We start from the raw sequence: 15,751 nt of genomic DNA, 5'->3' as shown, positions 1-15,751 counted from the left end.
TTATGTCACATGGAACCATGCAAACAGAAAAAGACAGCAGACATCAAGGAGCGGTGTTCTTGCATTTGTACAAGTAAGGTGTTCGGTGCGGGCTGGCGATCTGAGAAACAGGCAACAGAGACTTTTAGAACACGTCTCATGTCACGTCTGCTTCTTCTCACACAGAGTGCCAACAACATGCTGACATACCCCTATGAAGTGCTGCCTGTGCTTTGGGCTCTGCTCTTCATCCTGTGACGTTATTTATCCCACTCTTGCGCTTGCATTGACACAGATGTAAGTACATGAGGACACACTGTGCCTGCATGTGAGCACTCATAAACACAAACTCAACATTTTCCAATCTCTTCAATTCTTTATCTACTTCCCATTAGCTCAGTTTCTCACCGCAGGGAAACGGCAGAGGAAGCAGAGCTGTTTTTGTCTCTCTCTGCTGGGTGCTTCCTGTCTTGATAAGAGGCCAAGTAGAGATATCCCTGAAAGGAGCTGTTGGTACAGGGGAGAAGAGCTGGGTGTTTTGGACCCCTTTCAATGACTCACAATCTTATCTGGTCTGAGTTTGGTATGCATCCACTACAGTAGTTTGTGCTGGGAAGAGTTTAGGAGAATATACTTCCCCTCTCTAGTGCAAATAGTAAATACTTTGCAAAGCTGCAGATTGCAGCGCTTTAATGGATTGTACTTTTGTGGAAAAACACCCTTACATCCTGAATTCCATTCTGAGGTCTCTGCACACAGACTACAAGCACCTATTGACAGTTTGACTCTTAATCAGAAAAGGCTATGACTGAAAGATTTAATAGAGATTTGTTTGGTCTGTGCGGCATTCCAGACAGCATTTGAAAGGAGCTACTTCAGCAACTTAATGAGTATGAACATAATTAGCAAGTCCTGGTGGGAACACTTTGTGAGCTCAAAGGACTACAGTCATGCAGAATAAGCTCAAAGCACACACTGGCTGTACAGTAGCACATTGTTTTACATGAACACAAAGACTCTATAATATTCCACAATCTTCTTGTCAGCAGATAAGAATTAATGAAATGGAGTAAATAATGAGCCAAGGAGACTGAACAAGACCATCACTGGTAGTCAGAATAGTTATTGCTGAATTTATCCTTGGCATGATTGGCGTTTGATGATTAGCTGTTGTTGTCCACAAATGTAGGACACAGATGCTAATTTTTGTTAAGTCAAAGACACACATGCTCAGAGAAATGGTCTGCACTTTAATCTAAGGCTTTGTTCTTCAGTATTTTCTGATTTATTGGAGTTTACTGTGGAAGCATTTTAATTAGGGAGGGGTAATCATCAAAGAGACATGCTTGAGGCCTGTTCTTGGATGTTTTATGTATCAGGTCTCCCAGAAAAACAGTCAGTGTACTTACAAGGCAACAGAAAAAAATGACACTTAGTTTGTTGTACTCACTAACAAGACATTCTGCTGCTTCTTCTTCTGTGGGAGATTATCGTACATGTAAATATAGTGCTCTGCGCATGCTCCTCAGTTCCCATCCTGGGCTTTAACCTGAAAGTAACCGAAATGACTGGACAGCAAAAAGGAGAAGAAGCCGACAACAACAGAATAACCACAAGGGACAGAGCACAAAAGCATCCAGCACAAAGAAATTGTACAGATCTACCAAATTGTCCAGTTCAACTGATTAATGTGATAAAAAATGTAGTTCTCTCCTCAGATTCTACACTGGCACAAGGACAGTACTCCAAATAGATGGTCTACATGAGCCAGAACTGTAGCTTGGTAGACACGTATTTGCAAATGTACCTAGTAGAAATTTAAAACTTGAGCGGAGCAGGCTGTGCTTATCAATGAAAACAAAAGTTGTGAGACTTGTGAACATATTTCTTTTGAAATATCCTCTGAAGAAAGAAACACTTGGGACCCAATTCAGGTCATGAACAGTAATATACAAGACTCTTTAACACAAACGGAGTGTCAACCACTTCAACATGTGCCCCTATTTAAAGCCAGTCCTTCAACAAAGGCGGTCTGAGGTCAAAGGGACACATATGTGAGTGTGATATCTCTGACAGAAGTGCAATATGACTCTCTGTTCCAGTGTGCTGGATATATCAGTTTTTGGGGGGTTTTGATCTTTACAATTAGGGAGCTTCAGAGAAAGCTCTAAATTATGGAGTAATTATGTCAGCCTTCCACTAAATGCAGTTTTAGGGAAAGATTTGTTGGTTGAGCATGTCAAGTACAGATGGCAAAATTTTTGTTTGGAGTGTGCAAAATTGTAAAATGTATGAGTTAAGTACAAAATAAGCACGCCTGTCTCACTGTCTGTCTGTTTATTGTTTGACAGTAAACTCAGGTATGTGGAAGCGTCTACATATGCACAACTTTTTGAATGAGTCAGTGTTAGTTTATGTGCACACATCTGTGTGTACAGCAAAGTCTGTTTTTTTACTTGACAAGGAAGTAACAAGCACATTGTGACCTGTGAGCTCGGTGCACACCTCCCACACACCTTCAGGCTCCAGAGGCCCTTGCAGTGTTTGGTCTGGGGCGACTCCTTGGCTGATTTACTTCCTGCCAGGGACCACAGCGCTGCGCGGAGGACAGAGTCTCCAGAGCTTACCGGAAGATGGAAAAAAACAGGCACAACAGTTAATTTTGTTTTCAATCATCAGTCCAAGTCAACTCAAACAGAGACTGTGTGACTTTTTGATGATGCTTTTGTATCTTTTATATATACTGAAAGAAACCTACCAGACAAAATCTTGCTGCTCTTTGCCACACTGTTTTACCCAACAGACATCCCAAAAAAAAAGAAAAAAAAGAAAATAGAAATAAAAAAAACTTTGGTTTCACTTTTAACATTGTGTAAAAATATTGTATGGCAGAGATAACCTATTATTTTTCTGCAGAGTTAAGAATATTCTGCTGCCTCCCAGTTAATTACAGCCTTTATTTCAACTAGACTTTAAATGTTCTTTCCACACAGAGCTAAATACAGTCTATAACGTAGGAAGGTGGCCCCAATGAACCCTCCCTTTTTACTTCTCTGTCTTGGATAATGGAGTAAAAACGAGCCCTTTCATATCTTTTACTGCACATGAAATGTGTGGAATAGAATAAATAAAAAGCTAAACAAGCAGATTAGAGGAGTTACCACTGGTAGAAGGTCTCATCTTTAATGCCTGTTTGCATACAATCTTCATCAGATTCTAAATAAAAAACTACTTGCATAAGCAGCCCAACTACTCACAATACAGATATTTAAAGCTAAAAAATGTTATTTATATGTTATTCTCCACCGGTTTGTATATAAACTGTTAAAGACATGTAAATGTTAAGGTTAGAAATTACTACTGAAACACATTTAGGGGGATGAAAATTTGAGCTCAAATTATGTAATATAGTATTCACCATCAATTCTGAAACCAATTCTATACCCATGAAAGATTTGGATGAATGTATTATTCATTGCATCAAAAATCTTTTATTACAGACCTGATGTGTTCATACGCAAAATCCACAAATGTTTAGATTTGTCACGTGTTTCTTTGATTTATCATCTGTCGATGATTTGTATTTCCAAAAAAAAAAGTGGGGACACGGTAAAAAATGCTGATATAATCAAGATGAGGAGGCTTATCATTTAGATACATCTTTAGATTGACACCATTACAAAGAAAACCGATCAAATTATTAAAACAGAGACATTTTAGTGTTGAAATTTTTCATTTATTTCTGCAAGACCAGACTGAACCACATAAAACACATGTATTCCAACAGCATGGTTAACTTATTAACACATTTTTTCAGCTTGAACATATATAAAAATCATGTCATGTTCAGTTTATAGTGTTTAGATAGTTTCCCAGCTGGTGCATTTGCTCAATTTGAATGTTTTGTGTTATTGAAACAGGGCGGTGATATTATGTTATAAAAAAAACTACATGTTCTTATACTACACATTACCTGTCTTTAAATAAACAAATGAATGAAGCTGTAACTGTTCACAGTTTTCCACTGAAATGCCATGGTGTGACTATGCATTAAGTCTTAAGAAAAAGAACAAATGATGTTGTGCTAAACAGTAGACAGCAGTTGAGTTATTCATCTTGTATGGTTTTCACCATGTAGCCTCAAGGACATTATTGCAACTTTACAACTGGATGGAACTGTGCATTTCCACCCACACGGGGCTCTCTCCCTGGAGCGCCACATTTTACCCCTAACATATGCGCCTGCACAGCCAACCTGTTTGCAGGGGATGGAAAATGAGAGCTGGATCTCATCTTTATTCTCCCAAACCTGCTCATTAGGAGGCTTGCGTGAGCGGTGATCCAGAGCATTGCTGTTGTGAGGAATTAATGTGGCTGCTGCCTAGCGCCAGGTCAGGTCGTCTGATTGATTTCATCAGGCACTCTAAATCCATGTGTGTATGGAACAAAAGACACTCTGACAAAGCACATACACTGCCCTGAATGACTCAGTCTCTGTCATCAGGCTCAGCTATGCACACACTCACAGAAACACAAATGGGAATACAGGACTTGTTCAGCTTACTGAGTATAGCTCATCTGTAGACTGCATCCTTCCTTACACATGTGTTTTCTGTTCTCTAAGTGTACCTGGAGAGTAATGCTTTCTCAACCCTGTGGCTAATGATTTATACCTCCTCCATTAGAAGTGCCCCCCTTTGATGGCAAGCCTACTCTGGTGTATAACATCTGAAAACTTTATCAGAACATCTGGGGGCCTTAGGTCGCACTGTGTGCTGCATATCAATATCTCCCATGGGTGAGCCTGAACCAGGAGATCTGGAAGAGAGAAAACTCCCCCAGTGATCAGATGTTACCTAAGATTAATAGATTGCTACATTCAGTGAAGCCTAACCCTTCTCTTCTAAAGGCTAACATCAGGAGGACCGGAAACCTGGGATACTACTCGGTCTAATGCCAAAAACTCCTGTTTTGTGTTTGAAAGACAATACAGACGTTACATTGTTGGAAACGTGTATTGTTTCCTTTCATGAGACCATGTGGAATTCAATAGTTCATCCAGAGAAGAAAATAAAAATGTAGGTCGATAAAATGTCTTAAGTTCAGTGCAGTGCATTAGTTGTGAGTCTGGGAGTGAGGCACAGTAGGAGCAAGTTCCCATCTTTATCTGTCCATCCTGCAGCAGAGCTGGTTTAAGACCAGCAGCTGGAGAGAGAATCACACCAGCATGACGTCCCCACAGCTGTCGTTTTCACAGCTTTCCTCCAAACATCAGGCACCAGTCCTAGTGTTTGTGTGGATGTCTGTGTATGGGATTATATGTGACTGTGGAAGTCATCACAAAAGTATGTCCCCATCATTCTCACAGAAGAATATGCCACACTAATAATTACCAACATGAGTTTGATCATAAAATGATCAGTCATAAGAGGAGTTTGCCAATAACTCCCCCAGTCTATGTTTGAAGTGATTCTCAGGTCCTGGAGTCTAAACACACCCTGTCATCGTAAAGGAGGTGGACGGACTTGCTCCACCCATTACTAACAAACAGGCTGGGGCTGCACTTGAACTACTCAACACAACAATGTTGTGATGCAATACTGACCTGGTATTGCTGCTTTTAATTACTTTGCAGTCCAAAACAGAAAATACCTATGTGATAGCCTAAAATCCTTGCATTTCCCAGAAGTCTTTGTACGACCTCAGGAAGTGATTAATCTCTGAGGCATCTGGAGGACTCTCAGGACTTTGGTATGGTTAATGAGTAGAAATGCTTTAATTTGGTCTTGTTTCCACTGAAATGAGAAATGACGAGTTGTTGCTTGGGGATTTGTGTCTGCCAGAAAACAAAATTCATCCAGCGGTAATGCAGTGTAATATGTGTCAGTCAGTCTAAACTTTAACTGTGGTGCTGGGAGCTGCAGCAGCTGGGTGTGTGGAGTAAGTCCAGTTAAAATGAAAAGTCTATTCTGCCTGTGAATGACTGTTTTATTGCTCTGTGTAGAATTACACTATCTACACACTTCATGAGGACAGTTGTGAATATTTGATAAATCCCCAAAGGAGTCACAAACAATTTTGACGTTTTGAATAAGAACATCCCATGACCTTGTGTTTGTTTTGTGAGTTTTTAGTTGTTCTCTTAATAATATAAAACATGTTCATGAATAAAAGAAATTGAGGAGTCATGTTAAATCAGTTATCCCTATTTAGAAAATATTATTTCTCACTTACCCCTAATTGTCACCAGCTACTGGTGCAAACAAGGAAGGGATAAAATTGTAACATACGTTAAAAAGCACTGGTATGCTATAAGATATATGAATGCTTACATGCTGTTTGTGAATATGGGGGATTTCAAATGAGACTGAGTAATTATTTCTTGGGACATGCAGCAGTTTATGTAAAGTTAGAGCGAGCAGCTGGTTAGCTACCCAATTAACTCAAAGACTGAAAACAGGGAAAAACAGCCCAGAAACCTTATGGTGACAATATGACTGCAGACCACAACTTTTGGTCATTAAACTTGCCTATCAGCTAATGACAAAAGAAGCAAATAAAGCATTTTTCCCACAACGTTGAGGTATTCTAAAAACAAATAGCAACATCTGTGCACTGTTCACGCTCAAAATTCACAGAAAGAGGGTAAAGTTTTTTTCATTGCCTGTTATTCTACATGGGGAAGCTGCCAGGCCACATGATGCAAACCTCTAACATGCATTTCTTTTTGATGTAGGTTTGACCGTGTATGTTTTGTGTCTTACCCCAACTGACTGCAACGAACAGCAAAACTATTTGACATAGTTATTTGACAACACTGGAACTCAAAGTTGGTTCTCTCGCATAATAGTCTGCAGTGTAACACCATCCACCCCCTCCTACTTCCTTATAAGCATTTTTGAACATGCAGTAGTTGCGCAATATCACATTCGTGACAGCATCCCTTCATGCAAAAATAAGCATGTTACAGCTTGCAGAGGAAATTGCAAACAATAATGTTTTTCGAGAAGTGAAAATGTAGGAGATTTATGCTTGAAAGTTTCACATAGTACAATAAAAAGGCATGTTAGGATTTTGAAGGCAGATGACTAGACATATAGCGATTTAGTAGCCCAGAAGGTGCAGTGATTGTATGTGATTTTTTTTTTTTTTAAGTCTATGTTTTGAAACTGACAAGCTTCGTGCTGTGGACCAATATAGCTAGTACACATCCTGCTATGAGACTCAGTTGGATATTGATATACCCCCATACAGAATATGTGATATGAACAACCATGTGACACTCTGGCTCCGATTACAAACGACAACAGGAAAATGCCTGTGTTGCTGGGTTATGAACAGTTAAAACTGGTCATGTAGGGAGGTTGGAGGGTTTAGTCTGCGACTCCTTCAACCTTGACATTGCTTTATTCCAAAGTTTTCTGTGTCTTTATTTTTACTTCTGGTCTTTATCTTGACCTCTTTTGTTACTTCTACTTCATTAGTCATTAAAAGTGCCTGGTTAAGGTTAGGAAAACATCATGGTTGGGGGTTGAAATACACAATAGGACGCATTCTTTTGGGAAAAGCTTTGCTGACATTTCTCACATTGTCATGTGGAGCTTTTCTGCGACTGTTATGTCACCCTACATGTCCAAAAGTGATGCCATGTTGGTATCCTTCATGCTCAAAACCGACAGACAAGGTTCTTGACCAAGAGACAGCATGTGATAAGTTGATGGTGAGAACAGGTAGGTTAAAACAATAAAACATGACAGAAAACAAGCTATGTTTAATGTTTTGAATTCAGTATTTATTGGGATTACACCTGACCAAAAATGACCTTTTGTTATCACTTGTTTGTATACCACCTGTTCAGTGGAATCTTCTACAGGCCTACGCGGTTGACGTCACGTCACTACACTGCCAAACATTTTGCTGCTGTGTTTATATCAGCGTGAACTTTGGATGCAAGCACGTAATCCAATTACTCCAGCAGGCAACAGTAATCAATGCTCTGACCTCCACAGTGAATAAATCATTTACAATAATTGTACAGTTGTTTTGGCCTTGTCTATGACAAAACTCCACCCTTCCTAAGTGGGGAGGGATTCAGTAATCAGCTGAGAGACTGAGGCACAACTTCATATATGTACCATTATGCTGGAATGTGAGCCACAACGTGGAATTCTTTTTACACTCACAGCCGCTGAGAAGAATAGTAGCCAAAGGTGTTACTTTCTGAGGGGGAGATGTGATAGAAAAAGTCCAGTGTGAGTCACGAGGCAAAACCAAAGAAAAGCCAGAGTTCCTGTGAAGGATATCCTCTGACACAAGATCTTTCATGTGCCATCTCAACCTCTCACCAGGACTGCCTCTGGCTGTGCCAGCTTATCTTACTCCCTGACTTAGTTTTTTTCCTCTTCATGACTAACTTTATAAGGCACTTCCTGTCAGCGATGACATCACAAAGTGGTTCACAGGAAGAGAGGGGGACTGTGGAGGGTGGAGAAATAATTTAAAGCCTATTTATCTCTTTATCTCTTTGGTGGCGCTTTTAGTTATGGATTAAGCAAGATTGCAATTCTTGCTGAACTTGGTTTGATTACCTTTCACTTTTTCATTTTTAGTCTTACAGGTATTCCCTGCGCTGTCTATCACACTACAGCTTGTCACTTGCAAGTCGTTCCTAATCTTCCTCGTGCCATTCATCCCCAAATGAACTGTAGATTTCACCTTGCAAAAACTTTTCTTTCCCTGCTGGTCGCAACTGGTTCAGAGGAATCTCAAAAATGTGCCTGAAATTATAAAGGGGGATTAGAGAGTGTCTGGTCCGTTCAGGGGCCAAATATGTAATGATAAGCCTTTTGGGGTTTGGAGGGGGTGGGGGGGTGTCCTTTGGGTAAGCTGTGAAGGGTTCCCAAACTCAAGCACTAGAACAGTCTGTTCTCTCTCTCTGCAGACACACACACACACACACACACACACACACACACACACACACACACACACACACACACAAACCTGTGCTTTCTGCCACTATTGATTCAACTCAAGAGTTGTTTGTAGCTATTGTATCACAGTGTTTGGTTAGCGCACTTGTCCGTGTTAGGTTTGTTTAGCCCAGTTAGGGTAAGTTACCGAGTTAAAGCATGAGGGGCAACGCATACCGTATTACTCATATATTAACATAAAGAGGAAATGTACTAATCGCACTGGCCTCATCTATTTTGTGTTAAGTGAACATCACATCAGGTAAACACAGAACAGGTCTGGCTGAAAGACAGTGTCCGGGGTGATCTGATAAATGAGCAGCTTGGCTTGATTCAGCTGCCAGAAAAGTACTGTGCAGATAAGAATGCTTCTCTTTGCCTGCTGTCTGCGTTATCTACCCTGGAGCCATCCCCATTACTACCTTCAGATCTGTGCTCTGGGCTACAGCCTGTTGCTTCTGAAGCCACATAGAAGAAATATTTAAATAAAACAGGGGTTGTGCTACGGAAAGTTTATGGAGGCTAAACTTGGGAGGTGATGATTCACTTAGATTTTTCACTGCAAACTGAGCTGAGCATGTAGCAGCACTTATATTTGTTAACATACTGTTTAAGGTTTTTCTCTACGATACATCCCCCCATCTGTTCGCTGACTGTATGGATCTGTTCACACCTGCCCTCTCCTCTGAAGTTAAAAGCAGATAAAAGAAGTCCTACAGACTTTGATCACATCAAGTTCACTCATGTTTAAATTGGCCATGCAACATATACTCGCTCAGCTTATCGTGCTGTATGTTCGCTGCAGCCGGAGAGACTTGTGGAAAAGAAGACTGCACCTTTAAGGGCAAGTGTGCAAGGCGGAGTCAGTGGAGCTTATAAAACATTTCTCACTACAACACTGGACCGATCTTCAAGTGTCACAGTGTAGTCGGAGCGCCGCCAACACGCAGGCGCCCTGTTCCCGAGGCAATAGAAATCTGACGATAACAAACACAAATCAGTGTCAAGAACAAAGCGAGAAGCTTAGGTTCATCTAAGAGAACTTTTGGGGTCAGTCAGCGGAGAAGAACTGCCAAGATATTTAGGTGAGTTCAGAATTTGATATGAAATGTCTGCTTAGGACTACAAGAACGGGCGTCTTGTTTATTTCTTGTTTAGTGTGTGTCCCAGCACAAGGGAGATTATTTCTGTTTTGATCTTATATCTTGGCTTTTTTTTTTTTTTACTGACAAAGTCAGACACTATAGAGGAAACTTATCTTTTAACTATTCAAACTATAATGATGTTTTAAGTTCAAACACATGTAGCCTAACTTGTTGTTCATTGCACGCGTATAACTTGGCTTATTTTATAGGTGTGCAAAATCATTTGCATCTTTTTTCACCTGTACCAAAAACGCAAATATAAATGAATTGACTATCATCAATATACGTGGCCTTGCTAAATAGCTGACTTGTGTGTTGTGGCGTGAGTCACCTGCCTGCTAGAGGGCTTTTAACCATTATTATCTCAGTCCGGTAAAGTGAGGGGGTGTGCGCGCTGTTTGCTTGCCGCACAGGTAGAGCGGGTATGGTTGCTCGGAAACCGCTCCAGGGGTGTCATGAGAGGGGTGTGAACTTCTTCTGTCAAGGTCTGAGTGTGACTACTACAAGCTTGAATTAAAAGGAAACTGCCCGATGATGTCACTGCCAACCTCAGCATGCCTTCTTCCTTCCAGCACCCATGGCTCCGTGAGCCTGACCACCCATGCACAGATATGACCATAAAAAGATCCACATTCTCTGGTCACAGGGTCAGAATTAATTGACTTGAAGAATTCTTCCTCGGGAGGGCTTATGCTCTGCATGGCTACATCATTTGTTTAATCCCGTTGCCTGTAAATGCTCCTGTGGTTAACTGCCAGAATGAACTGTCTTTGCACCTGTTGCAAGAGGAAGCGCAAACCCCTTGGGGTTCATTATCGAGGATCATGTTGCTTCCCGTCCCCGCCGAACCGAATCGACAGGCCTGGACTGGGTATTGCATGCCTTGTTGGGCAGTTTGGCTCATGCTGATGGCCCTGGGCTTCCTGTTGTTTTAGAGCTTTGTTTCTCACCAGCTGTCAGGTCAGCACATAAATATGGCTCAAAGGAGACCAGGAGCAAGGGGGCTGTGTTCTTCTCAGTCGTCACTCCTACATTATAAGTAGAGTCTTTCTGGGAGTGCATGCACCTCTTCTCTGGAAGACGTGACCATTAGAGTGAAAATCAGAGACTGATTGTGTTAAAGACAACTGCTCATTCAGTTATTTCAGACATAGTGCTTCTCTTTTTACCCAGACATACAACCATGAACCATAAATGATAAAGGCTCTTCTTTGCTGAATATTTTATGACTTTCTAAGCTTATAAAAAAAACAAAAACATTTGCTTCTAGTGTACAAATGACCCCAGAAATATGAATATGCTGCCAAGTTTCCACCCACCTGAATATTGTATTCATTGTTTATTCAGCCCTGACACATACTTGACATGACACGAACATTCAGGTCACTTGCCACGAGGAGTTCTTGCAACATCAGGTATATCTTGGTAACAAGAGGAGCCCCTTCGTTTCCTGTTCAAGTCAAGCAGGATTGCTGCTCTGGAGTGTGGCACGGTCAAGTTTTAAAATAAACTAAACTTATTACGTGGCACAGTCTGTAGAAGAAAGACTTGAAGGATGGATGTTGTACATATGCTTACAGGCTTGAGTTATTGGTGAAATATAAAGCTCAGACAAAGTGTAGAAAGACCATCATTTTTCTTTATACATTTTGTAATAACACATTTGTAAAAATTTAAACACTTATTGCTCACACTATCTTAACTCATCTTTTTGATTAAGTGATTCTTGATGCATTCTATTACTTTTCATGTATTCCAGGCAATGTGCTTCACAAAAGTAAACATGATCATAAAACAATGTATACAGTCAATACTGGGCCTGTTTTTTTAGTAAAGAAGAGGATATTTGTTACTTCCCTTCTTATTTAATGTGAGGATTTTCTTTTTGGGCTTCAGTAATGGATGTTGGCTTTGCTTGCTGAAAGTATTTTTCAGTGTGCTGCCCTATGTCCTGTTCCGTTTCACCTGCTTTTGCTTTCAGCCTTCTTTCACCATCATTCATGGCTGTGCTTTGGCTGTGTTATAGGTACAGGGACAGCCAGCCGGGCGATCTGAGTGTTTCCTGGCTTTGATGCGACCCGACTGTGCCTGGAGCATGTCCACAGTGGGCTTGACTGCCCAGGAGATCTCTTTTCCAATAGAAAACCCCTTCCTCCGGGGCAGCTACTGTCATAGCATGGCTGGATCCAAACCGTCCTGGAGCTATCGCCATGAGCCCATGGACAAGTGAGTGTTCAGAAGCCATAGGGGAGGATTTTAGCGATGATTTTTCAGACCTGCATGACATGTTGAAGTTATATGGTTCAGGTCAGTCTCAAATGTCTCGTAAAGAATGAAATGTTGTGTGGCTTCTTGGGAGCTCTGCTAATTAAAAATGATCATTTTTCTTATTAACAGCTTCTACTTCAGTATGGATACCGCACACACAGATTACAGCTATCGATCGCAGCAAAAGGGGGCACCTCCGAGTTATGAAAGTAAGTGCATGTTCTTTCATGTGCACCACGTGTTTTCTTCTAAAACAAATGCAGTTTGGCATTCTGAACCATCTGCAGGTATACAAATGGGACATAGTAAGTGTTGTAATCTCAGTGGAAATTTATCACTTAAAATATTCTTGGTCTTTTTAAAGGCTGCAGTGAAGTTGAACTAGTGAACTAACTTTATTCACCCTGTCCCGTGACACTGAGTGATGGTTGTCTTTTTATGTTTCTGACAGAACATAAACACAGTCCCAGCTCACAGAGATTACCTCCCAAGAAATCCCGGCCCTCCCACCTCTCCCTGTCCTTCAGTGCTGAACCATCCACCCCGAGTCCTGCTGATGACGACCAGGTGGTCCCTTCATTCCAGAGGCTCTCAGTCTACGAGTGCAGCAGCCCGCCACAGACGCCAGACAGATGTTCCAGGCCTCTGCCACCCATCCCCCCACAAACAGACATTTCCTCTGAGCAGGCTATAGACAGTGAGGTAGAATTTTTCACAAGTACGGACGATAACATCTGCTTGGTGTCCAGTGTTGACCAGTGTTCCAAATCGTCTCCTTTTCGATATGGACTCCCTAGCCGAAGGAGCTTCAGGGAGTGCGGGCAGATTAACTATGCTTACTACGATGGTCCTTTAGGACCACAAAGCTCAGGGCAGCCCCAGCAGCACTATCAGGCACATCCTCCGCAAGAAGTGCGAGAACAATATGAACAGCAAGGACAGGAACCACCCGTGCCAGTGGTTTGTCAGAGACCACAGGACAAGGCTCAGAGAAAGCTGCGGCGTTCTCACTCTGGCCCAGCTGGCTCTTTACACAAGCCCTCTCTGCTGCGCCTCACAGGACACAGACGATACACCCACAATACAGATAAACCAGAGGTGCCACCACCTATCCCTCCACGTACAGTCAAGACAGGGGACTGCCGCCGCTGGTCAGCAGAGGTCTCATCCGGAGCTTACAGTGACGACGACAAACCACCCAAGTTGCCGCCAAGGGACCCTTTGTCCAGGGGCAGCTCCCGCACTCCCAGTCCCAAGAGCGTCCCCGCATACATTAACGGGGTGATGCCTCCTACCCAAAGCTTTGCACCTGATCCGAAGTATGTAAGCGGTCGGAGTTTTCACAGACAGAACAGTGAGGGGTCTCCCTGCATCCTTCCTGTAATGGAGAATGGCAAGAAGGCGAGCACCACACATTACTACCTTCTGCCTCAGCGTTCCTCTTTTGCAGACTCACCTTGTGACTGCCACGCCAGGAGGAAAGTGGATTTAGTTTGAAAGGTTTCAGTTGAAGTAGTAGAGGACTCTACTGTATATGAGCAAAAAAACACTTGAGAAAATGATGAAACTGGTCGCTAACAACCCTCGAACTGCTGCTTTTACTATGTTTTTTGTACCACTACATATTCTAAACACAGAGGGTATGTGTGCACTGTATACAGTTACTGGGAATGTTGGAGTAGCTGTCACAATTAAGATACTTTAATTGAAAACAGTATCCGGCGAAAGATTGTGGGCAAAATTCAACATCGTAGAGCTTATTTTTGATATGATTCTATTTCATGACATTCATTATTGTATTTTTTGTGCTGATAATGCAATACAATCGGGGTGAAAGCAGGCCTTGAACCTTATGTGCTCAGTGTTTTGTGTCTGGAATGGTGAGGATGTTTCGTGCAATGCACCGGGGCTTTGTTTGATGCTACTTTTGTATCTCACAAGGGACAAGAGGTCAGTAATGTAACCATGTATCACTTAATATATGAAGTCTAAATCCAAGCCCAGTGAAATTTTAACAAAATGAAGGATGCCAGCACACAAATCTCCAGTTTGTTTGCTAATATATATCAACAACGACTTGATTTCTCTTCTTCAATGTAGTTTCAGTCCTTACTCAAGCTGACTGTGTTGGTATAATTTTGTGTTTTTAAGAAAAGGCACATTTTTTCTGGTAGCTATGCATGTTTTCATTGGAATGTCAAGTGCAGCTTATATGGTGTAGTTGTCTGTTGATGAACGTATTTGTGTCTATGCATGTGTGGGAATGTGACTGTGCATATGTGTATGTGGAGAGCAGTTGGCAAAGGATGACTTTCTGCAGCCAGACAATTGTCAACCATACTTGTTACTATGTGCTGCTTGTTTGCGGTGCACTCATTCGATTGCTTTCTTTCAGTGTCCAGGTCTGTTTTGTTGCACAGAAATTGGTCTGTTGGATGTAAGTGAATATGTGCTACTCTCGCTGAAATTCCCTTAAGCAGTTGAAGGAGTTTTACTTTTGGTCAAGCTGTGAGTAATTGCTTGAAACGCATTAGCCTCCAGTCCTACCTCACTTTGATATTAACCCTATATTTCACATTGTCACTGTTTGAATTGTGCCCAATGTTAAAATCTGGACTTCTAATCTACTAAAGACGAGGTAACAACTTCATATGTGATCTGACACAACGCTTTTTAAAAAAAAATTCTGTTACACTTTAATTAAAAGTCACTTCGAACCGGATATCCATAAATAGAGATTTTAGATCATGCAGATCTTAGATCAGAGATGTTAGCCTAACCTGTTTATACAGACACATTACAAAGACATTGCAGGGTTTACCTGCTTGACACAGACTTTCCTGTTCTGCACATGCATTCCTGCCTTACGTGATTGCAGTGGGTGTGGTCTGAAAGACTTTGGCTGCTGGCAGCCAAGAAAATGTATGAATTTTATTGTTGTAGATTATTCACGAAGAATCAGGATGTCATAGAAAATGTAGCACATATGTTGAAGTAACCCTTGGTATCAAACACGGTGTTCAGTTTGGGAATATATCTGCTAAGGTCAATCGGTCATTGAAGTATACTTTTCCTCTCCCTCCTGCTCACAAGCTTTGCCAACACTATGTTGCTTTTGACTTAAATGTTTGAAATGTTTACATTATACACTATTTAATCTTAAGGTATTCATATGTCTTATCAGAATTAATAAAACTGAATGAAGACTAGTTTATCAAGAAAATAACTTCTCTACTGTGGTGAAGACATGCACTGGGAGAGTTCAGTATGCTGTGTACAGTATTTAACAATTCCATTTGTTATCATGAAAAGTTGATGAGTATATAGTCTTTAAAAAGAAAGCCAAATAAAAGAGACTTATTTATAAGCTTGTTTCATTCTGTTTCT

At 41.3% G+C, this 15,751-nt stretch overlaps 1 protein-coding gene across 2 annotated transcripts; it reads left to right on the top strand.

Annotated features, from left to right (window-relative positions):
* The first annotated feature begins 9,846 nt into the window (after window positions 1-9,846).
* Window positions 9,847-15,731, top strand: errfi1a (ERBB receptor feedback inhibitor 1a). Of its 2 annotated transcripts, XM_072381922.1 has the most exons (4): window positions 9,847-10,036; window positions 12,123-12,322; window positions 12,494-12,573; window positions 12,816-15,731. In XM_072381922.1, exons 2-4 carry the CDS (start codon window positions 12,168-12,170, stop codon window positions 13,859-13,861), a joined length of 1,281 nt encoding a protein of 426 aa, XP_072238023.1. In that variant the 5' UTR covers window positions 9,847-10,036; window positions 12,123-12,167; the 3' UTR covers window positions 13,862-15,731. The 2 variants fall into 2 exon arrangements, with proteins under 2 accessions (XP_072238023.1, XP_072238024.1); XM_072381923.1 differs by lacking the exon at window positions 9,847-10,036 and having other exon boundaries at window positions 12,308-12,403.
* The last annotated feature ends 20 nt before the right edge of the window (window positions 15,732-15,751 follow it).

This window comes from Leuresthes tenuis, unplaced genomic scaffold (assembly GCF_036924035.1).
Source record: "Leuresthes tenuis unplaced genomic scaffold, fLeuTen1.0.hap1 SCAF_3, whole genome shotgun sequence".
In the NCBI taxonomy this organism is placed as follows: Eukaryota; Metazoa; Chordata; class Actinopteri; order Atheriniformes; family Atherinopsidae; genus Leuresthes; species Leuresthes tenuis.
Note: the sequence above shows the minus strand (reverse complement) of the source record. Positions and strands in the feature narration are given on the sequence as shown.

Bases quoted from the DNA above. Each gene is read 5' to 3' on its own strand.
- errfi1a (XM_072381922.1), top strand. From the start codon at position 12,168: ATGCGACCCGACTGTGCCTGGAGCATGTCCACAGTGGGCTTGACTGCC. The intron at 12,323-12,493 runs GTGAGTGTTCAG...TCTTATTAACAG, and splicing joins CGCCATGAGCCCATGGACAA to CTTCTACTTCAGTATGGATA. The intron at 12,574-12,815 runs GTAAGTGCATGT...TGTTTCTGACAG, and splicing joins GGCACCTCCGAGTTATGAAA to AACATAAACACAGTCCCAGC.